Raw genomic sequence first — 24,859 nt, forward strand, 5'->3', positions numbered from 1 at the left:
TGGGTTGGCTTCGTGCAAGACAAACTCCCTATCCACTGTACTATCGCACCAGCCCCACAACAAACACACGTAAGCATTTTTTTCACCAATTTTTTCTGATTACAGTAGTTTTTTTTGTATACATATTTTATTTTCATAAAAGTAGTTCACAATAGTTCATTACAGATAATATTCAAACACCAATCCTGCCACCGAGCACCTTCCCACCATAATAAGAGGGAAGCATATGAAGATTGTTGTATTTCATTCTGGAGCCATTGAAGCCCAAATATAAGAGAATATAAGTACATATGTTAAAACCAAACTAATATATGCTACTTTTGATAAGTAAGTGAGATAGAGTGTAAGAGGTGGCGTTCTCTTCCAAGAGCTTTAGTTTATAGTCTCTGGGTCTTGGCCGTTCATGAGATTACATGGTGCTGAGAGCAGCTTGTGGGTGTGACTGCCAAGCTACTGGAAAGCTGGAGAGCTGGGGGGAGGAGGCCCAGTCCCAATCCAAGCGGGCTTGGAGATCTTAGTCATGGGTTCCCGCATACCTGGGTTTTTCTGCCTGTACCTTGGGTGAGGCTCATCCAAGAGTGTGGAAAGTGGCCTTGTGCATAGTGGCTGTTGGGTTCTGCTTGGGGCGGGGAGGGAAATTCAACCCGCCCCTATCCGAGGTGCGCTGGTGAGGACAGCCTGGCGCGGGGTCAGGAGATTCTGCCTGTAATAAATCTTGAAGCCAAGTAGTATAGTTCACCAAGTTCATTCTTCTCCTTTCATTGTGTTGATTATCTTGAAATTTTTGCCTTTTCACATGAACTTTATTTTTTCTTTTTTTTGGGGTCACACCTGGCGATGCACAGGGGTTACTCCTGGCTCTGCACTCAGGAATTACCCCTGGCGGTGCTCAGGGGACCATATGGGATGCTGGGATTCGAACCCGGGTTGGCCGCGTGCAAGGCAAACGCCTTACCCGCTGTGCTATTGCTCCAGCCCCTCACATGAACTTTAGAACCAGTGTATTGATATCCACCATATAATGCCTGGATTTTGCTTGGAATGCATTGAGTCAGCAGATGAAGTTGGGAAGAAGTGACATTTGACAATTTGAGTCTTTGTATCCATGAGCATAGGATATCTCAATGGTTAATTTTTTTATGTGTTCCATTTGAAATTTAATTTATCAGTGTATGACTGGTCTTTGTAACATTTAACATTTTCAGGTTATAAATAAAGTTCATCTTAAGGCAAATCATGTTGTGAAGAGAGCTGCTGATGACCATTTAAGAATCAAGACTGTCTATGATAAAAGTATTGAAGAGTAAGTATGTTGTTATTTTTATATCTGTTTTATTAAAAGTTTAATTACTAAAGATATATTTTGTCTTCTATCTAAAGTTTCATTGTGTCAGTATACCTTCAGAATGGAATTAAGTTAAAAATCCTCTTTTTTTTGGAAGGAAAAATTTTATTTTATTATTTTTTTCTTTTTTATTTTTTTTTAATTTTATTGAATCACCATGTGGAAAGTTACAAAGTTTTCAGGTTTAAGTCTCAGTTATACAATGCTCGAACACCCATCCCTTCACCAGTGCACATATTTCACCACCAAGAATCGCAGTACAGCTCCACCCCGCCCCCCACATCCCCAGCCCCCCACCCTGCCTGTGTAACTGATAAATTTCACTTTACTTTCACTTTACTTTGATTACATTCAATATTTCAACACAAAACTCACTATTATTGTTTGGAGTTTCTCCCCCCTAAAGTTGGACCTGCTGAAGAGGAAGCATTTGATAATTTGTTTTCCATTGCTGAGAATGAAGAGATATGAGATCGAGTGGCCGCAATAGCAGCCGCATGGGTTTGGATTTCTGTATTTTAGTATTTTAGTAACTAAGTCCAGAGAAATATCTGCCAGAAATTGCATCATTGCAAACTTGTACTTCTCAACTATTTTATATTCCACATATGAGTGCAATTTTTCTATGTCTGTCTCTTTCTTTCTGACTAATTTCACTCAACATGATACTTTCCATGTTGATCCACTTATATGCAAATTTCGTGACTTCATGTTTCCTGACAGGTACATAGTATTCCGTTGTGTAGATGTACCAGAGTTTCTTTAACCAGTCCTCTGTTTTTGGGCACTCTGGTTTTTTCCAGATTGTGGCTGTTGTAAACAGTGCTGCAATGAACATAGAAATGCAGATGTCATCTCTACTATACCTTTTTGCCTCTCCCGGATATATTCCCAGGAGTGGTATTGCTGGGTCAAATGGAAGCTCAATTTCTAATTATTTGAGAATCGTCCACATTTTTTTCCAAAAGGGCTGAACCAGTCGGCATTCCCACCAGCAGTGAAGGAGAGTCCCTTTCTCCCCACATCCATGCCAACACCGGTTGCTTTTGTTATTTGGGATGTGGGCCAGTCTCTGTGGTGTGAGATGATATCTCATTGTTGTTTTGATCTGCATCTCCCTGATGATTAGTAATGTTGAACATTTTCTCGTGTGCCTCTCAGCCATTCGGATTTCTTCTTTGGGAAAGTTTTTGTTCATTTCATCACCCCATTTTTTGATCGGGTTGGCAGTTTTCTTCTTGTGGAGTTCAACCAGTGCATTGTATATCCTTGATATCAACCCTTTATCGGATGGGTACTGTGTAAATATCCTTTCCCATTCTGTAGATTGTCTTTGTACTTTGGTCACTGTTTCTCTTGAGGTGCAGAAGCTTCTTAGTTTGAGATAGTCCCATTTCTTTACCTCTGTTTTCACTTGCTTGGCCAGTGGCGTGTCAGCTTTGAAGATACCATTGGCTTCAATGTCGTGGAGGGTTTTGCCGACCGGAAGGAAAAATTTTAATGCAGCCTTTCTTGGTAATTAAAATTTTTTGTTTTTATTCTTTAATTAGTCACCATGAGGGTACAGATACAGATTTACACATTTTCAAGCTTATTTTTCCCTCATACAATGTTCGCAAACACATCCCTCCACCAGTGCCCATTCTCCACCACCAATAAACCCAGTATCCTTCCCACCCCCCAATCCCATCTCCCCCCCACCCCACCCTGCCTCTGTGGCAGGGTATTCCCTTTTGATCTCTCTCTCTCTCCAATTGGGTGTTGTGGTTTGCAATAGGGGTATTGAGTGGCCATTGTGTTCAGTCTCTAGTCTACTTTCGGCACACATCCCTCTTCCTGCGCGGGATCTCCAACCACATTTTACTTGGTGATCCCTTCTCTATCTGAGCTGCCTTTTTCCCCAACATGTGAGACCAGCTTCCAAGCCATGGAGCCAATCTCCTGGTACTTATTTCTATTATTCTTGGATATTAGTCTCCTACTCTGTTGTTTCATATTCCACAGATGAGTACAATCTTTCTATGTCTGTCTCTCTCTTTCTGACTCATTTCACTTAGCATGATACTTTCCATGTTGATCCACTTATATGCAAAGTTCATGACTTCATTTTTTCTAACAGTTGCATAGTATCCCATTGTATAGATGTACCAAAGTTTCTTTAACCAGTCATCTGTTCTCAGGCACTCGGGTTTTTTCCAGATTCTGGCTATTGTAAACAGTGCTACGATGGACATATAAGTGTAGATGTCATTTTGACTATACTTTTTTGCTTCTCCGGGATATATTCCCATTAGTGGTATTGCTAGGTCAAATGGGAGCTCAATTTCTAATTTTTTGAGAAGCATCCATATTGTTTTCCAAAAGGGCTGAACCAGTCGGCATTCCCACCAGCAATATAGAAGGGTCCCTTTCTCTCCACACCCTCACCAACAGTGGTTGCTTTTGTTCTTTTGGATGTGTGCCAGTCTCTGTGGTGTGAAGTGGTATCTCATGGTTGTTTTGATCTTCATCTCCCTGATGATTAGTGATGTAGAGCACTTTTTCATGTGCCTTTTGGCCATTCGTTTCTCTTCCTTGGGTAAGTTTCTGTTCATTTCTTCGCCCCATTTTCTGATGGGGTTGGATGTTTTCTTCTTGTAGAGTTCAACCAGTGCCTTATATACCCTTGATATCAACCCCTTATCGGATGGGTATTGGGTGAATATCCTTTTCCATTCTGTAGATTGTCTTTGTATTCTGGTCACTGTATCTTTTGTGGTGCAGAAGCTTCTTAGTTTAATGTAGTCCCATTTGTTTATCTGTTTCCTCTTGGTTGGTCAGTTGCATGTCATCTTTGAAGATATCGTTAGCTCAATATTGTGGAGTGTTTTGCCAACCTTGTCTTCAATGTACCTTATGGTTTGTGGTCTGATGTTGAGTTCTTTAATCCATTTTGATCTGACTTTTGTGCATGGTGTCAGGTCGAGGTCTAAGCCCATTCTTTTGCATGTGGTTGTCCAGTTGTACCAGCACCATTTGTTAAAGAGGCTTTCCTTGCTCCACTTCACATTTCTTGCTCCCTTATCAAAGATTAGATGGTCATACATTTGGGGTTGTGTAGGGATATGCCACCCTGTTCCATTGGTCTGAGGCTCTGCCTTTGTTCTAGTACCATGCTGTTTTGATCATTACCGCTTTGTAGTAAAGTTTAAGGTTGGGTAGGGTGATGCCTCCCATCGTCTTTTTCCCAAGAATTGTTTTAGCAATCCGTGGGCATTTTTTGTTCCATATGAATTTCAGGATTACTTGATCCATTTCTTTGAAGAATGTCATGGGTATCCTTATACGGATCACGTTGAATCTGTATAATGCTTTAGGGAGTATTGCCATTTTGACAATGTTGATTCCCCCTAACCATGAGCAGAGGATATGTTTCCATTTCCTCATATCCTCTTTCATTTCATGGAGTAGCGTCTTACAGTTTTCTTTGTAGAGATCTTTTACTCCCTTAGTTAAGCTGATTCCAAGGTACTTGATTTTCTGGGGCACAATTGTGAATGGGATTGCTTTTTTCATGTCCCTTTCCTCTGTCTCATTGTTTGCATATAGGAAAGCCATGGATTTTTGGGTATTGATTTTATAGCCTGCAACTTTACTGTACAAGTCTGTTGTTTCTAAGAGTTTCTTAGTAGAGGCTTTAGGCTTCTCTAGATATAGTATCATATCATCTGCAAATTGTGAGAGTTTGATTTCTTCCTTTCCTATCTGGATGCCCTTAATATCCTTTTCTTGCCTAACAGCTATCACAAGTACTTCCAGTACTATATTGAACAGAAGTGGTGAGAGTGGACATCCTTGTCTTGTCCCTGATCTTAGAGGAAAGGCCCTTAGTTTTTCCCCATTGAGGATAATGCTTGCCATAGGCTTGTGGTAGATGGCTTCGACTATCCTGAGGAAAGTTCCTCCTTAACCCATTTTGGTGAGGTTTTTCATCATGAAGAGATGTTGGATCTTCTCAAATGCTTTCTCTGCATCAATGGATATGATCATATGGTTTTTATCTTTACTTTTGTTGATATGATGGATTATGTTGATTGATTTCCGAATGTTAAACCATCCTTGCATCCCCGGGATGAATCCCACTTGGTCATGGTGTATGATCTTTTTGATGAGTTGTTGGATTCTATTTGCTAATATTTTGTTGAGGATCTTCACATCAGTGTTCATCAGGGATATTGGTCTATAATTTTTTTTTTCTTAGTGGTGTCTTTGTTTGCTTTTGGTATTAGGGAGATATGTGCTTCATAGAAACTATTTGGGAGAGTTCCTGTTTTTTCAATTTTCTGGAAAATCTTGAGGAGAACTGGCAACAGGTCTTCTTTAAATGTTTGAAAGAATTCGCCAGTGAATCCATCTGGACCTGGGCTTTTGTTTTTTTTTTCTTTTTTTTTGCTTTTTGGGTCACACCCAGCAATGGTCAGGGGTCACTCCTGGCTCTGCACTCAGGAATTACCCCTGGCCGTGCTCAGGGGACCATATGGGATGCTGGGAATCGAACCCGGGTTGGCCGCGTGCCAGGCAAACGCTCTACCCACTGTGCTATCACTCCATGGGCTTTTGTTTTTGGGGAGACTTTTGGTTACAGTTTCAATTTCCTTGATATTGATGGGTCTATTCAGGTATTCCAAGTCTTCTGAGTTCAGTCTTAGGAGATTGTAGGAGTCAAGGAATTCATCCATTTCTTTTAGGTTCTCTTGTTTCGTGGCATACAGACTTTCAAAGTCGTTTCTGATGATCTGTTGAATTTCATTGGTTTCTGTTGTGATGTCCCCCTTTTCATTCCTGATTTGGTTTATTAAGGTTCTCTCTCTTTCTTTGTGAGTCTTGCTAGTGGTTTATCAATCTTGTTTATTTTCTCAAAGAACCAGCTCTTGATTTCATTGACCTTTTGGATTATTTTCTGTGTTTCCATGCTGTTAATTTCTGCTCTAATTTTTATTATTTCTTTCCTTAGGTCTGGTTTGGGTTCCTTTTTCTTGTCCTTTTCTAAGGCTTTGAACTGTGAAGTCAGCTATCTGTGTAGGCCCTTTCTTTCTTCCTAAGGAATGCTTGCAGAGCTATAAGTTTTCCCCTTAACACAGCTTTAGCTGCCTCCCATAGGTTTTGGTAGCTCGTGTCTTCATTCTCATTCTCATTTGTCTTGAGGTATCTCTTGATTTCTTCCTTGATTTCCTTCCTGACACACTCATTGTTCAACACTGAGCTGTTTAATTTCCAGGTGTTTGATTTGATTCTCTGTGTCTCTGTGTGGTTAGCTTCTGTCTTCAGAGCATCGTGGTCTGAGAAGATAGTTGATACAATTTCTGTTTTTCCGATTCTATTGAGTTATGTTTTGTGGCCCAGTACATGGTCTATTTTGGAAAATGTTCTGTGTCCACTGGAAAAGAATGTGTATTCTTTCTTTTTGGAGTGTAAAGCCCTGTATAGGTCTATTAGGCCTCTCTCTTCTATTTCTTCCTTCAGAGTCAGTATTTCGTTGGTGAGCTTTATTCTTGTCGATCTATCCAGAGGTGATAAGGCAGTGTTGAAGTCTCTGACTACTATTGTGCTGGTAGCAATTTCCTTCTTAAAGTCTGTTAGGAGTTATTTTAAGTATTTAGCCGGTCGCTCATTAGGTGCGTATACGTTTAAGAGTGTGATTTCTTTCTGTTGTACATATCCCTTGATAAATAGAAAGTGACCTTCACTGTCCCTTCTAATCTTTTTCAACCTGAAATCTATGTTGTTAGATACTAGTATGGCCACCGCAACTTTTTGAGGGAGTTGTTTGCTTGCAGGATTGTTTTCCTGCAAGTCCTTTGACTTTGAGTCTGTGTTTGCTCTGACTGTTCAGGTATGTTTCTTGTAGGCAGCAGAATGTTGGGTTTTGTTTCCGAATCCATTTTGCCACTCTCTGTCTTTTAATTGGTGCATTTAGGCCAGGCAATGAAAAATTTTTAAAAGACAAAAATGGCAGCAAGACCTCTAAAGATACTGGCATAGTTACAATTAAAATACTGCATTCCCTGTAATGTTCAAGAGAAACTGAGATAATGTAACCCAGTAACAAAGTATAAGCTTTAAGAGAATTATCCACTCATTATAGTAAAATGTTAGTAAGGAATCTAGTGCTAATGAAGTACCGACACTGTGTTCCTGCACACAGCCAGAGACGCATCAAACCAACCAGCAACATCCAATGTGACCAGAACAGCCCCTTCCCCTGCAAGTCACTCTCCCCTGTGCTGCCAACAAAAATCCTTTTGTATTGTGTGTGTTTGTGTGTGTGTGTTGTGTGTGTGTTGTATGTGTCTGTGGTCTTCTTTTTATGTATTTATAGTCCTTTTTTCATTGCATCTTCATAAGATACACAGTTACAAAGTTGTTCATGATTGGGTTGCAGTGATACAATGTTCCAACACCCATCTCTTCTCATTTTTAGGCACCAGAGAGAGAAGGTCAGGTGCTGTCAATCTGAGTTCAATCTGAGCCTCCCATGTGGTTCCCTGAGCACTGCCAGGACTTATTACCGAGTGGTACAGAGCCAGTAGTAACTGCTGAGCATCACGGTGTGACTCACAAGCCAAAAAGAAAAAAAAATAATCTTTTGTAGTCTGTAAAATTGAAAGCCATGGATATAATTCAAATATTCAGTATATATATGTATGTTTGTGCGTGTCTGTGTGTGTGTGTGTTTGTGTGTGTATGTGTGTCTGTGTTTGGGAACCACTCCTGGTTCTATGCTTGGGAGGGACCAGGCTATTTTCCAATCAAATCAGGGCTTCTGCATGTGCAGCATGAGTTCTTGCCATTTGAATCACTTTCCTGGCCCTATCATGAAAATTTTTTTTTAAACTTTGAATCTGCTTGCATGTGGTCAAAGGCAGATCTGAAGACACCATCTCAACCACTACTTGGAGGAAAAATAAGAGGAAGTGCTAAATGTGATAGTAAGAACATTTATAAAATTATCAGATAAAAAAATGTTAAATAACTTAATTTTGTACTAGAGGGGTCCAGAAAACAGATATTATGAGTCTGAAGTAGTTTATTTAGAGCTGTTAGGAGTAGTTGACGATATTTCCCTATCCTTAAATTTCCAAATGAATTGGGTAACATGATTTATTATAATAGAGCTTTTGTATAGTGTGAACTATAAATACTCACAGAAATTGGGGGAGTTTTTGGATAGCTGATATTGAGTGCTTCCACACACAAATTCTTGGGGATCCTGCCATATATTATGAGCAGATAAGCTAGTTCTCTAACTCTTTACGGCAGTTCTTATGTTTTATGTCATTTCAGGTTGCTCCCTGAGAAAAGACACCTTGTAAAGGTATGTACTGACTTGTAGTCACTCATGACTTGAATTGGAAAGTTAAAATGCATGCATTTTATTGTGTATTCTAGTTTAGTAAATGCAACAATGTGACTGTTATAGGAATAATTGAAAAAAGATACTGGTAATGAGTTATCATTTGCAGGGGAGGGGTTGGGCCACACCTTGCTGTGCTCAGGGCTTACTCCTCACTCTGTGCTCGTGGATCCAATCTAGCTGTGTTCAGGAGGCCATAATGTACTGTCAGAGGTCAGATCGGGCTAGACCACATGCAAGTTCTAGTGAAAGCTTGCACTATCTCACTGGCACTGAATGTATCATTTTATCAAAACCGTTTTTATTATATACTCACCAAAATTTTGTATTTTTATATTGAATTGGCTTCTTTCTTTCTTTCTTTCTTTCTTTCTTTCTTTCTTTCTTTCTTTCTTTCTTTCTTTCTTTCTTTCTTTCTTTTCTTTCTTTCTTTCTTTCTTTCTCTTTTTCTCTCCTTCCTTCCTTCCTTCCTTCCTTCCTTCCTTCCTTCCTTCCTTCCTTCCTTCCTTCCTTCCTTCCTTCCTTCCTTCCTTCCTTCCTTCCTTTTTAAATTTTTGTGCCATACATGGTAGGGTCCAAGACACTCTCCTGGCTTTAAAGTTGGGGATCAAGGGGCTGGAGCGATAGCACAGCGGGTAGGGCATTTGCCTTGCACGAGGCCGACCCGGGTTCGATTCCCAGCATCTCATATAGTCCCCTGAGCACTGCCAGGAGTAATTCCTGAGTGCAAAGTCAGGAGTAACCCCTGTGCATCGCTGGGTGTGACCCAAAGAGAAAAAAATTGTTGGGGATTAAATCTGGTAGTGCTTGGAGGGCAGAATTGGGATTGGATCCTGGCCTCCCGTATGTAGAGCAAGAGCCCTTTGGTCTGTCTCTCTAGCCCCCAAAAAGAAATTTTGTGACTTTGTTCTGTTTTGCGGCTTTTGTGTCACACCTGGCAGTGCTGTGAAGCTCCTCCAGCTCTGTGATCAGCGGTCATTTCTGGCAGTGCTCAGTGGGCATGCAGTTGTAGGGTTTGAACTCTAAAGGAAGCTCAAACACAGCCTGCGGCCATCGGTCTTCATCCTGAGGAAAGAAAGCTTTGAGCACTCTGTGCTGCCTTGCTGAGGAGGAGTGGTGAAGCCCAGGGTGCCTGAGGCGATGCTTCCCTCGCAGCTTATAGAAAGTGCTTCCAGACACACAGGCATATATACAGCTTCATGAGCCACAGAAACTGCTGAGGTTAAAGTAGATGTTTTAAATGTGAGATTTTCTTTAAAGCTATCTTAAATTGGGAATCATGTAAATCAGTCTAAAATTTGAAGTAATTGAGATGTTAGCTTTTTTTTTTTTTTTTGGTTTTTGGGTCACACCCGGCGATGCACAGGGGTTACTCCTGGCTCTTCACTCAGGAATTACCCCTGGCGGTGCTCAGGGGACCATATGGGATGCTGGGATTAGAACCCGGGTCGGCCGCATGCAAGGCAAACGCCCTACCCGCTGTGCTATCGCTCCAGCCCCGAGATGTTAGCTTTTGAATCTATATGGGGACATGTAATGTGGGTGTTGTAGAAACTTTAAAAATTTATTTTAAGGGGCTGGAGAGATAGCAGTCTTGGAGCCTGCAGTCTCCCTCAGTCTGACATTGGGAGGGTCCAAGCACCATGGGGACCCTGAACATCACTGGGAGCCCCCCGAGCCTTTTGACCACAGCTGGGGAAGGCACCCTGAATCCTACAAAAGGAGCCCTAATTTAGATGGATGACTGACATTTCAGTTCCTTGATATTCTACTTATTTATTGACTTATTTGGGTTTTGAATCACACCCTGTGATGCTCAAGTTACTCCTGGCTCTGCACTCAGGAATTACTCGTTGGTAGTATTTGAGAGACCATATGGGATGCCGGGATGGAGCCTAGGTTGCCCTTTGCAAGGCAAACGCCCCACCCACTGTACTATTGCTCTGGTCCCTAATATTCTCTTTAAATGGGAGCTGAGAAAGAAGTTTCTTTCTGTAAGTGCCCCTAGAATATGACAGCAATTTCTTTGCACTCAGTCTTTTTTTTTTTATTCTTTTTGGATCACACCCGGCGATGCACAGGGGTTACTCCTGGTTCTACACTCAGGAATTAACTCCTGGCGGTGCTCAGGGGACCATATGGGATGCTGGGATTAGAACCCAGGTTGGTCGCGTGCAAGGCAAATGCCCTACCCGCTGTGCTATCGCTCCAGCCTCGCACTCACAGTCTTTGTAACCCTTGCACACAATCTTTCTGTCTTCTAGAATTCTATGGTTTTCCCTCTGTGCCCTTATTCCTTAATATCATGGCATTTACTTGCTTGAAATATAATTTAAAATGTTTTCTTTGACTATAATTTTTTTCCTCCCCAACTTTTATTTAGAACAAACTTTTCCCACAAGCTATTTCTTACTTGGAGAAGACATTCCAGGTCCGTCGACCTGCAGGCACTATCTTACTCAGCAGGTACGTCCCGATAGACTCCGTCTCTTCACTCATTTACTGCTCCACCGGCCCCGCTCTACTGTCATGGCACATTTTGAAATTTATGTGAGAATATATTGTCATTCTTTTTGTAATTAGAGACAAAACTGCACTGTTTAAAAATAATTGAAAACCACCTGTTGAGAGTAATTATTTCCTTGACTTTCATTACAAGGCAACTTGTGGATCTTTTTCTGAGATGTATTTGTCTCCATTTTCTGTACTCACTTTCTCCCTCCATCATCTGTATACAGTAATGACTTGATGAAATTTGGGGGGACTTGAAAACTCTTCTCAGTAGAATTTCTCCTTGTGCCAAAATTCTTTCCAACTCAAAGAGTGCCCATTATTAAGAAACTAAAATCATAGCTCCTAGACTTTGTTTTTAATTGCTGCCAACCTCTACTTATTATTTTTTTTCTGAATAAAACTGAAGGCAATGTGCAACAAACCAGTACCTCCGGAAAGAGAATGATCCCCACAGATACTGCACTGGGGAGTGTGCCGAGGCTACGAAGTGTGGCCCAGTGACAGTGCCCGAGGAGCACCTCCAGGTGACCACCCTGCTCTTGACTGTGTCTGTGTTGTTTAGAATGAATTTAGGAGAGGGCTTTCCCTCTGGCGAAGCCTGTGTTCTTTTTCTCTCTCTCTTTTGTTTTTTGGTGGTGTGGGGGTGGGGGCTTGGGCCATACCCAGTGATGCTCAGGGGTTATTCCTGGCTCTGCACTCAAAATTTTCTCCTGCAGGTGCTTGGGGAACCATATGGGATGCCAGGGATTAAACCTGGGTTAGCCGAATGCAAGGCAAATGCCCATTCAGTTATATTGTTGCTCAGTCTGTGTTCTTTCTTTTTTTTTTTTTTTTTTTTTTTTGCTTTTTGGGTCACACCCAGCAATGCACAGGGGTCACTCCTGGCTCATGCACTCAGGAATCACCCCTGGCGGTGCTCAGGGGACCATATGGGATGCTGGGATTTGAACCCGGGTCGGCCGCGTGCAAGGCAAACGCCCTACCCGCTGTGCTATCACTCTAGCCCCTGTGTTCTTTCTTAAACATGTATCTCTTTCCTCATGTCTTTAAATTTCTTTCAATAAAAAATTTTTTTTTCACTTAAAAGTATAAACTTAATGGGGGCTGGAGTGATAGCACAGAGGGTAGGGCGTTTGCCTTGAATGCAGCCAACCCAGGTTCGAATCCCAGCATCCCATATGGTCCCCTGAGCACCACCAGGGGTAATTCCTGAGTGCAGAACCAGGAGTAACCCCTGTGCATTGCCAGGTGTGACCCAAAATGCAAAGAAAAAAAAAGTATAAGTTTAAGAGACATTTTTGGGCCATACCTGGAAATGGTCACGGGATACTCTGCACTCAGGAATCACTCCTAGCGGTTATCAGGGGACCCTATAGGATGTCAGCAATCACTGTGCTATCTCTCCAGCCCTGAGATTTTGAATCTATCAGTTTCACCAAGAAGTTACAGTTCAAAAGTTTCTTTTCTCTATGAAAAATAATCCTAGTCTGGTTTTTAATTCTATATTGATTTTATTCTCCTTGGTTTTCAAATTAATGATATATTTTCTGTTTTTGGTTGATCTCTGGGCTGCTAAAATTTCAGTTTAGAGCTTAGTTTTCTAATCAGGTTTTATAGTAGGTTTATACCGTGGTTTTTTGAAGAGTAGTTTGACATCCCTTGAAATATAAGTCATAGAGCCATAGTTATATCTCAGTGGGCTGAGTGCTTGCTTTGCATGGCCTAGGTTTAGTCCCTGTCTGTATGATCCCCCACCACTGCCAGGAGTGACCCCTGAGTCAAAGCCAGGAGTAGTCCCCAGCTACCACTGAGTGTGTCTCCAAAACAAAATCAAAAGAGTATATGGTGAAGCCTAACCTAGAAATATATTCCATGAAAAAAATGACTGTGTATTACATGTTTAAAAATATTCTTTCCAAAAGTATAAATATGGGCCAGATAAAATATATAAATATCATTGTACAGTAGGTAAGATCCTTGCCTTGCATGTGGCCAACCCTAGTTTGATCCCAGTACTATATATGGTCCCCTAAACACTGCCTAGAATGATTCCTGTGCACTGCCAGTGTGACCCCAAAACAAAAATCAAAAAAACTGAATATTTTTACCTATATTTATACTGTGTTATGGCACTGCTACATATTTTACTGGGAATGTAGCTCAGTGGGAGAACACTTCCTCACCTGTGTGAAACTCTGTGTTCAATTCCTGACAATATAAAAAACAGTACAAAACACACAACAAAAAGGAAATAGACCTCTGTATACTTAGATATTTAGGCTCTTAAATAAAAAAATATTTGTAAATATATGCAGTTAGTCTGTTATATTTACAAATTAGTCATTCTATTTTCAGCAAATAGAACTGGAGCAATAGCACAGCGGGTAGGGCCTTTGCCTTGCACGTGACAACCCGGGTTCGATTACTCCGTCCCTCTTGGTGAGCCCAGCAAGCTCCCAAGAGTATCCTGCCCACATGGCAGAGCCTGGCAAGCTGCCCGTGGCATATCCGATATGCCAAAAACAGTAACAACAAGTTTAACAATGGAGACGTTACTGGTGCCTGCTTGAGCAAATCAATGAGCAGCAGGATGACGGTGATACAGTGATACAGTGACTTTCAACAAATAGTTTGTAGTAAGCATTAAAATAACTAAGAAAAGTTGTAAGTATAAATACCCATAGGGTGAACTATTGTGAAACAGAATAGAGACAGGAGTGTATATGAAGATCTGGACTGTTCTAAAATGTAAACTTTTTTTTTCCTTCAGTTTTTGGGTCACACCTGTTGATGCTTAGGAATTACTCCCTGTGGTGCTCAGGGGACCATATGGGATGCAGGGGATAAAACCTGGGTCAGGGGGGCTTGCCCAATCCACTGCCCTATCCCTCCAGTCCTATAAACATTTCTGTTTAAAAGATGATACTGGGGTTCAACTGGGTAGAACTATTTCCTAATATATATAAGGCCCTAGGGGAAGGAGGGAGGGGAAGGAAGAGAGAGAGAGACTTTTCCTTGATAACTTACGCATTTTTGTTAGTGTTCTTGGTGTTTCATACTAAACTTAAATAACTTGCACTAGAAAAATAATTTAAATGTGTATAACTAGAGAATAAGTTTATTGTACATGTATATTTAAAAATATTACTTTTAGCTATTTTCCCTGTTGAGCTATATTCTCTCATTATTTACAGAATGCAAATATACTACTGAACATTAACTTGTATCAAAAGTTAGCATATATTTAAATGAAATTTTCTTTTTTTTTCCACAGAATCAAAGGCCTTATTTATTTATTTATTTATTTTATTTTATTTTATCACCATGTGGAAAATTACAAAGTTCTCATGTTTATGTCTCAGTTATACCATATTCAAACACCATCCCTTCACCAGTGCCCATATTCCACCACCAAAATCCCCGGTATACCCCCTGCCCCCCACCCCAAATGTATAACTGATGAATTTCACTTTATTTTTCTCTTCACCTTGATTACGTTCCATATTTCAACACAAAACTCACTATTGTTGTGGGAGTTATACCCCCAAACAGGATAACCCTACTAAGGAAGCATTTGCTAATTAGTTTTCCATTAAAACATTGTATGTTTTCAGGTTTTAGAAAAGGTCGCGTGGCCGAGTTAGCGGCTCAGATATGTCCCAGTCCCGAATCCCGGAGCCATGTTAGTTGCTGCTCAGTGTCGCCAGGGCTCCATCTGGAGAAGGTGTGCTGGCTGCACCTCCACCTTCCGGCTCCCCGGTGGTGTTGGCCCCAATTCGGGTCCGGAGCATTTTCCGGGCCGCGTTGCTCACCAGAATGCCTGGCCACTTCTCTGTTAATTGTGGCAAGATGGCGCCGAGGGTGGGTCGAGGGCGTGACTTCCAGCGGCCAGGACCACTTGGAGTTTGGGCTGGCACCGCCCCACTCCAGTGCCCCCCCGCGGCTCGGATGTGTCCCAGTCCCGAATCCCAGAGCCATGTTAGTTGCTGCTCAGTGTCGCCAGGGCTCCATCTGGAGGTGGAAATTTTCTTTTCATAAATTTTTTCCCTAAAGTATTTGGGACTCAGCAAAAATGTCTAGAATCCTGTATGCTGGCACCAACATAACTAACTTACTCAGTTTTCTTCCTCCTTCCCCAAAACCCCCTAATTTTTTTAGAGTATAATTTTAGGAACAACTGCACCTTAAGAAATCCATCTGTTTTCTTGAGTTCTTTGTAGGCATTAAAAAATACATTTCTTAGTTTTTTGTCCTAAGGTATGTTCTATTCATTTTTAGTTATCTTGACTTTCCCATATTTTTGCTTCCTGGAGATTGTTTTTTTAAAAAATAATAAAGTAGCACAAAAAGGAATGTTCAAAATAGCTTCCATTTGTAACTCTCAGGTTAAAAATAGTCAAATTTACGCTGGTGGCTCGGTTGCCGCTGCCACGTTCCAGAGGCCGAGGGACAGCCAGGAAGGGGCCCGCAGTGATGAGAAACATGGGGCCTCATGGGATGGGAGCAGAGCCAACCCTTCTCCTTCCCCCTGCCCTTACAAGACCCTGAGAGTTGCCACTGAAGAACGAGCCCTCTGGCTGCTGATTGAGCTGCTTATTGGCCATGATCCCAGAGACTCAGAAACAAAGCTCAGACCACAGCAGCTTTTGGTGGAAATCCCTCCAGATTTAATTATTAAAACTTCAGAATTCCAAAATTGCGCGGCCGCAGTAGCAGCTGTGCATCATCATATGCAATTCATAATCAGCAATAGAAAACAAATTGTCTAATGTTGCCTTTTCAGCAGATCTGAGTGTTGGGGTAAAATCCCAAATAATGATGGTGAATTTGGTGTCAAAATATTGAATGTAATCAAAGTAGAGAGAGTAATGTGTAAATCATCTGCCACACAGGTAGGGAGGGTGCAGGATGGGAGGGATACTGGGGGTTTTGGTGGTGGAAAATGTGCACTGGTGAAGGGTTGGGTGTTTCATCATTGTATGACCAAGACTTAAACTGAAAACTTTGTAGCTGCTCTCATGGTATTTCAATAAGAAAAAGAAATTTAGTTTAAAAAAAAAAAGGACTCCACTGCATTGGATGAGACTCGGACCCTAGCTCAAGCTAGCAATAAAGTTCCTCCACTTTTGAAAAAAATAAATAAAATAAAAATAATTGAATTTAAAAATCACAAATACATGCATTAGGGAAGCAACAGTAAATATTATAGTGGGAATTGTTTCCTCCATGTATATGTACTTCCCTTACAGCTAAAAAAAATCATAGAAATTGCATAGGTCAATAGAAACATCTATTTCTAAATGAAAAAAAAAGATTTTTATTTATAATTTGGAGACTATAATAAACCTCAGATAGGATTCTCTAAAAATGGAAACTGTAAATTACATACGTCAGTAGAAACCATCTATTTCTAAATGGAAAAAATGATTTTTATTTATAATTTGGAGATTATAATAAACCTCAGGATTCTCTAAGTGAAGATTTTTATAAAGACAAAAAAAGATAAAATTTGCTTAGAAAACTAAAACAATGCTACTATTACAAATTGATTCTGGGCCCAGGGAGACGGCCTCAAGGGCTAGTGCACAGCTTTGCATGCTGGAGGCACCACATGGTCCTTGAGCACTGTGCTGGGAGTAGCTGTCCAAATCTATAATGATTTTACTTTTCTTCTGAGAGTGTGGGGCTGGGGTTATTCCTGGCGTTGTTTGGGGAACCACCTACAGTGCCAGGAGTCAAACTGGTGTCAGCCATGTGCAAGGCAAGCACTTTAGCCCCTGTACTATCTCTCTGGCCTGATTTTAACTTTTGGCTTATATTCACTTACATGTTCTGAACTTTTAACAAGATATACAAATTGCTTTATAAAAGATATATATATATAATTGTTTAGATTTAAAAGATTGTTATTAATTTGAGATAATTATAGATATGCAGGAAGTTACCAAAAATGTAGTAGTTCCCTGCTCCCCCAAAGATAGTTCCAGAAATATGAGATCTCCTTTGAAATACTGTGTTTCAAGATGCCCTTGGAAGCCATGTGAAACCAGAGTAGTATTCGACCTCTGTCATTACTGTGTTCATTCTTGTACATATACCTGTGATAAAGTTTAATTTATACAATTAAAACAGTAAGAGTCTGAGAGTGGTAATAAAGTAGATGAATTATAATAATGTGGTATATGGGCCAGAGCAATCATACAGCAGCTAAGGTGCTTGTCTTGCACACAGTCAACCTGGTTCTGCTCCCCTGTACTACATAGGGTCCCCCAAGCCCCCTGGGAGTGATCCCTGAGCACTACCAGGTATGGCCCCAAAACAAAATATATATGGGGTGTGTGTGTGTGTGTGTGTGTGTGTGTGTATATATATATATATATATATATACACATATATATAATAATACAAGTTACGTGAATACAATCTTTCAGGATATGTGATTAAAATATGTGCTGTTTGCCCACAGCTATCAGAAACCATAGAATGTAACCCCATAGATTACAGAGAACGGTTTGTACACAAAGGTTCCATGCAGCCTTCACCTGGCTTAGGACTTATTTATTTTTCCTTTTGGGTTGGGAGGCAGTAACCTGTGGTGCCCAGGATTTAGTCCTGACTATGCATGGGGGTCACTCCTGAAGGGGTGTGTGAGGAGCACAGTAGAAATGGAGGGTGTTGGGGGGATCATTTGTGGTTCTGAATACTGATCTAGGTCAGTCTCCTGCAAGGCCTTACTTCCTATATTACCTCTCCAGGCCCAACATTAGTTTAAAGCCGTTGACTCCTTTTTGACCTTTATAAACTCTCTGTTGTTTTGATTATGATGATAGATTTTTTTTATCATTTTATGTAAAGTAGCAATTTTAGTGGAATGAATTCAAGCATCAAGATAAGAATGAAGTAGAGAGAGTAATGAGAGTTGAGGAATAATGAGTAAAAGCTAACTAACATGCATTTAGAGCCTGGATTCCTCTAATATTAGTTGTCCACACAACTAACCTTTCTCTGGTCTGGTTTTTCTGCTGCCCACTTCTGGGTGCAGCCCTGCAGGGTCTGCCGTGGGGGTAAGTGGCCCTGTCCAGCAGTGGGTGCACAAGACCACGAGGGCATCCGGGATGCAGACTTTGTTCTTTATGTTGGTGCTCTGGCCACTGAGCGGTGCAGCCGTGAAAACATCATCTCATACGCAGCCTACTGTCAGCAGGAAGCAAAAATGGACAGGTAAAGCTCCCTGAGACTTACTTCCCAAGAGCCACTATAGGAACTCTTAAAAACAAAATATTTTGAATACAGGACATTTTCATGGACCAAATTTCCTCTAGTCATCATAAAATAGTTTACTCACCTTGGCTGGGCAGAGCGGGAAGGGGAGAGGTCTGCTGGGACTCCTGTCCTTAAGGTCACATTAGGATCTCACCAAAGGAGCATCCTGCTGTTGGGAGAGTTTTCTTTCTTCTTCTTTTTTAAATTTAATTTAATTTTAATTTTCTTATATTTATATTTTTATGGGCTGCAGCAATAGCACAGCGGGTAGGGCATTTGCCTTGCATGCGGCCCACCCGGATTCGATTCCTCCATCCCTCTTGGAGAGCCCGGCAAGCTACCGAGAGTATACCGCCTGCACAGCAGAGCCTGGCAAGCTACCCGTGGTGTATTTGATATGCCAAAAGCAGTAACAAGTCCCACAATGGAGATGTTACTGGTGCCTGCTCCAGCAAATCAATGAACAAGGGGATGACAGTGCTACTGTGCTAGATTTTTATAAAGTTGTTCACAATAACTTATTACATTTAATATTCAAACACTAATACCACCACCACTACACCTTCCCACCACCTTATTTCGAATGTCTCCACCCCAAGCCCCAAACCCTGTCCCCAGAGCCAAATCTAAATAATTGATTTTGTATTGATTTATATGAATAATCCACTAAAAATGATCAACTAAAGTTTCCTTAGAGCAAAGTGTATGAAGATTCTTGTATTTTACCCTGGAGCCATTAAGACCTTCTATAAGAGATTACTAAAATGTTATTAAAGGTTGAGCCTTTTGTGCTTGTATAAATATATATATTTCCCGCCCAGCCCCCCATACCAAGACTGGTGGATTTCTACTTTAAGCCCCATCAGATGTGCACTACTTTTGGGACATCGGTGATATAAAGTATGAGATGTTGTGCAGCTGCAAATGTGGCCACATGGTCCAGGAATTCTGGAATTTAAAATATGGTTATACAGCAGATTCACTCATGGATGAGGCTCATCCGAATCTGTGGAGATGACAGCTGTGAGCATGACAGCAGTTTCGGCTGCCAGGGCTCTGTTGGGGCAGGTGGGGGAACGCATCTACCTCCCCCGGTTTGCCCCAGATAAGACAGCCTGGTGCAGAATCTGGAGGCATTTGTATGGCATGTCATTCTATGTTGTTCTCTTCCTTTAGGAGAGTTTTCTTCCACAGTCAGTACTGAATAAGAAAGCAATTCGAATTTTTAATTGGAGCACTTCTGTGCCAGTGGATCAGAAAGACAGTACAAGGGTTAACAGCACTTGCCTTGCATGGACCCCATGGACCCCAATTCACTTCCTAGTATGACTGCATTTCCCTGTGCACCTCTGGGACCTACTTCCCTACCGCCACACCGATTATGAGAAGTGTGGCCCCCCAAACAAAAATGTAAACAAATATTTAGTGCTTCTTTGCCAAAACTGTAATGTCAGTAACTTGTTAACAATAATTTCTTTTTCATCACCCAGCGATGCTCAGGGGTTACTCCTGGCTTTGCACTCAGGAATTCCTCCTGGTGGTTCTTGGAAGACCATGTGGAATGCTGGGGATTGAACTTGGGTCAGCTGCATGCAAGGCAAATGCCCTACCTGCTGTACTATCGCTCTGGCCCAATAATTTCATCCAATAATTATTCTACTTGATATGTACTGCTGTTAGTTTAAATCATCACTTGAAAATTTAGTTTCCCTGGAGTCCCGGAGAGATAGTAAGGTAGGGCATTTGCTTTTTACGATGCTGATCTGGGTTCTATCTCTGATACCCCATGTGGTCTCTTGAGCACTGCCAGGAATAAGCTTGCAAAAGACTTAAAAACTTTTTTCTACAAAGGGAACAGCCTTGAAATGAAAATTTATTTTTTGTGTAAATTGTTATACTTTAGACAGCTCAATTAAAGGCACTAGAACTAATGACATTTCAGAGTAGAGTTTATGTATTCTGAAATCTAGGAGAGTGAATGTAATGAATTCATGTAACGAGTGCCTGATGTCAAGACATTGAGCTGTCAAATGGCTAGATGATTTTAAAAGAGTTGTCTCACTATAGTGAGTGTCTAATTCATTTAAAGAGAAAAAAATGAGTTTAGTTAAATCAGGTGGACAATACAAAGCAACACCATTATATACTTCAGAATGGTACTGTCAGTCCTGAAGGGGGCAGGGAGGTTAAAGTCGGATTCATGGATTATGAAAAGCATGTTCTGGGCCACCGCTGGCAGTGCTCAGAGCTTACTCCAGCTCTGTGCTCAGGGATCACTCCTGACAGGCATGGAGGGACCCTTTAGGGTGCTGGGACTCAAACCTGGGCCAGCCATGTTCAAGGGAAGCTTTATCCGCTCTCTGTGGTTCTTACTTAAAATCTTCATGAGATACAATTTTCACACACTTGAGGAAACCTTTTTGGATCATTTTTAGTCAATTATTCATAACAAGCAATATGAAATAAATTATTTAGTATCTGCCTTTGGGGCAGGCTTGGGTGGTGGTGGGAAAGTTTGAAATAATGATGGAGGGAAGGTATCGTGGTGGGATTGGTGTTGAAATATTGAATGTAATTCAATATTGAAATATTGAATATAAATTCTAATAAAAAGAATACATATATTTAATAGTGTTTCCTTATTCTGAGAAATGTTATTAAATATGGCATTTTATATATTAATTATAAAGTAATTAGTATGTAATATACATATTTAGTGACAGTTTCTCAGGAATAAGGAAACATTCCTAAATGCAAAGGCAAAGGGACCAACAGAGTCCTACCCAGGGACAGGGTGAGGCGGGGCTGCCCAGCACAGCCCCAGGAGCCACTGGGTAGGCAGGTTCTGCTTTTGTTTTTGGGCCCCACCCAGCAGTGCTCAGGGGTTTCTCCTGGTTGTATGCTCGGGAACCACATGGGATGCTGGGGATGGAGCTCGGCTTGGCCGCGTGCTAGGCACCCTGCCTGCTGTCATGTCTCCAGGCCGGCTGGAAGGTTCTGTGATTCATGCTGCTGCCTTTACTGGCTGCTCGCCTTGGAAATGGACGATGAGCTCGGCGAGCACTGATCGCTATGGAGCATGTGCACAAAGAAGTGCAGAGCAAGCTTGGTGTTGGCTGTGTGTCTGAGGGGAGTGCGGGCAGAGAGCGCAGAGCTGTTCTGGCGTGTCAGCAGAGAGAAGCTGCTGGGGGCTGCAGCCGGAGACATGTGGCACCTTTTCCAAACAAACCAGCAGAAGGACCAGGCGTTTCCCAGTTGGGGCCAAGTCAGGCTACCTCACGTCCGAGTTTGCTCAGGACCACACTTGTTCATACTGCAAACCCCACGTTCTGGTGAAGCGCAGGGTGGCTGTCCTTTCTAAAGATGAAGCGCCCCCAATTAGTGATAGTCATTACATCTGGGGGTGGAATCTGGTGGGAGTAGGATGTGAAACGGGACATTCTCAGTTTTCTACTTTTCTTTATACATTTCTATGCAATTGAATATCTATTTTTCTGCAGTGAACTGACTTCTCTTAAAAAAAAAAAAGCTGTGTTAAAATGAACTAATCCTACTGTCTGAGGTTCATGCGTAACGTTTTAGGATTAGTGTGGCTTCCATGGGCAAGATTGGAGAGGGATTTCACATGCCATATTGAGGTGGGATCAGTTTACGTCCTTTCAGGACCTGAACAGGCTTAAAGGACCTTAAGAGTCAGATTGTTTTTTGCGAACAGTTCCCAGTATTCCAGATTTCAGGAATCATCACTCACACAAGAGTCTCATAACCCAGCGGCATATTTCAGTTGTGCTTTTGTAAAGCATATTTGGTACACCTTTAGTATTTAGTAACAGAGTCAGCATTTTTTTGTACCAGTGAGTATAAATGAAGCTACCCACATATGTCTTCTCATACCTGGAAAAAGATTTCTTCAAAGGAGAATATTCATGTTGGAGGAAAACTCTGTCTCTTGCATTTGTGCTTTTTGAGTCTTTTTTCATAGAATTGAAATTTCCCTTCATAAATTGCTAAGTTAATTTATTTCATTCTTTGAATATTTGACCACTACCAGATTAGGTGAGGAAAATAGAAGTGTATCTATTCCTGAAATTTACAATTAAAGAAGTCAAATAGGGGCTGGAGAAATAGCACAGCGGGTAGGGCATTTGCCTTGCATGCGGCCGACCCGGGTTTGATTCCCATCGTCCCATATGGTCCCCTGAGCACCACCAGGTGTAATTCCTGAGTGCATGAACCAGGAGTAACCCCTAAGCATTGCTGGGTGTGACCCAAAAAGCAAAAAAAAAAAAAAAAAAAAAAAAGTCAAATAGTTAAATAGGCAATCCACATAAGTAGGTGATTAGGTGATTTCAATAGGTGATAGGTTCTTTGTTGAAAAGGCAGGATGTTGAAATATAAAAGGGAAGAAAGGAGGAGAAACAACCTAAATCAGTTGGGCAAAGAAAGCTTCTTTAAACTTCAGGTGTAAGCTAAACATTGTAGACTTGGGCCAGCCAAGGGGGGAGGGGCTGGGGCATGCTCAGCCCTGAGTGCTTCACTCAGACAAGCCCTGCTTCAGGCACTAGTGCCAAATTAGTTCAAGAGCCATTCGTTTATCACTTACCGAGGGGGCTAAGGAACTGTTACACGTCCTGTCCTTTCTTGGACTCTGCTGGAGAGGCATTAGAGGGGCAGAAGGGCACTTTTATTCTGAAAACACAGAGGTCTCTAGAGGACCTTATGCCTCTGGTGACATGCGTTTCATAGTCTAAAGGTTGTTGTAGCAATGTTTTAGTAGATAAACTGTTTTCATTCTTTTTCTAAGTGTCAATATCTTCTCAGGCATAAAGCAAGTATATATGCCATACATTTAAAAATTTTAAATAAGGCAAATGTTCTTTGTTAGTAGGTGATGATAATTTAATATTTTTGATGGCGTTTCTCTGATAAAATGTTAGTAAGCTTGTGGTAGGACAAAGCATCTTGGATTTCCTTATCTATTCCACCAGCTTTTTTGAAAGACAAATGAATTATTCTAAGAGAAGTGCAACTTTTGGATTCTGAAGGTTAATTTTTAAATTTTTAATATTTTTTTGGTTTTGGCACCACTCACTGGCTCTGTACTCAGGAATCACTCCTGGTAATGCTCTGAGGCTCATATGGGATGCCATGGATTGGATGGACCCAGGTTGGCTGTGTGAAAGACAAGCATCCCACCTATTGTACTGTCTCTCCAGCCCAAGGCTTCTGAAGCATCAAGGACAGCACAAGATGTAGATTCTGGACGGTGAACAATATGGAAGATGAATGGAGGATAAGAATTTTTATGCAAATGAAGGCAGTGTTAGGGCAGATAAAAAGTAAGAAGTAGATGGAGATAAGTAGATTTAACAACTTTTATCAACCTTAGTGATTGACTTATTGACTTAGTCTTATTGTTGATCTGGTTTCCCTCTCAGTCTTTCTGTCTGGCCCTGTGCCTAACAAAGAAATGTTCCTGTCAAAAAGCTGGCATATGTAGTGTGAGGATTTCAGACTTTTGGTTTATTCCTTATTTGGTACCTATTGACAATATCTTAAAAGTTCACACCTGGGGCTGGAGCGATAGCGCAGTGGGTAGGGCTTTTGCCTTGCACGAGACCAACCCGGATTCGATTCCCAGCATCCCATATGGTTCCCTGAGCACCGCCAGGAGTAATTTCTGAGTGCATGAGCCAGGAGTAACCCCGGTGCATTGTTGGGTCTGACCCAAAAAGCAAAAAAAAAAAAAAAAAAAGTTCACACCAAAGTATAATTAGCTGACTGTATTATCTGGTGGGAAAGGTGTTGACCAGTCATCACGTGGGAAAATACGGGTATGCCTTCATGTTAGTGATAGTGAACGATGTTGTGGTACAAAATGACATTTAATGTTTAGCAAAGATTTTTCTGACCATGGGCAGTTTTAATTGAAAAGTATAGATTAGCAAGTATTTTTCAAATGATCCTGGAATATAATAAGAAATTCAATGTCTATTTTAACAGGCCAATAGCAGGATATGCTAACCTGTGTCCAAATATGATCTCTACCCAGCCTCAGGAATTCATTGGCATGCTGTCCACAGTGAAACATGAGATTATTCATGCCCTGGTAAATTTTGCTGTTAACTACTAATCTGTTCTTCATAAGTATACTTTTCTGCATTTTATGTCCTCTTCTTGAAGTATATGCTACATTTTAAAATTGTATGGATTTTTTGAATCACGTTTGATAGAATCTAGTTCATTAGGCTTTTGCCAATAAAAAGTAATGATTGGAATAGTGACTAGGCTGAAGTATACTGTTAAATAAAGAAGGAAATCTTGGGGCCAGAGAGATAGTACAG

General features: G+C 41.2%; 1 protein-coding gene across 4 annotated transcripts in view; it reads left to right on the forward strand.

Moving 5' to 3' along the window:
• Nucleotides 1–24,859, forward strand: part of LMLN (leishmanolysin like peptidase) — an 80,190-nt gene that overhangs the window by 8,010 nt on the left and 47,321 nt on the right. The window contains exons 2-7 of one of the 4 annotated variants that reach the window (XM_055126916.1): nucleotides 1,206–1,303; nucleotides 8,645–8,699; nucleotides 11,122–11,204; nucleotides 11,659–11,776; nucleotides 18,295–18,473; nucleotides 24,519–24,624. In XM_055126916.1, coding sequence (XP_054982891.1) covers nucleotides 1,206–1,303; nucleotides 8,645–8,699; nucleotides 11,122–11,204; nucleotides 11,659–11,776; nucleotides 18,295–18,473; nucleotides 24,519–24,624 — 639 coding nt within the window. The remainder of the gene's footprint in view (nucleotides 1–1,205; nucleotides 1,304–8,644; nucleotides 8,700–11,121; nucleotides 11,205–11,658; nucleotides 11,777–18,294; nucleotides 18,474–24,518; nucleotides 24,625–24,859) is intronic. The other 3 variants (XM_055126917.1, XM_055126919.1, XM_055126918.1) reach the window with 3 other exon arrangements.

Source organism: Sorex araneus, chromosome 2 (genome assembly GCF_027595985.1).
Source record: "Sorex araneus isolate mSorAra2 chromosome 2, mSorAra2.pri, whole genome shotgun sequence".
NCBI lineage: Eukaryota > Metazoa > Chordata > Mammalia > Eulipotyphla > Soricidae > Sorex > Sorex araneus.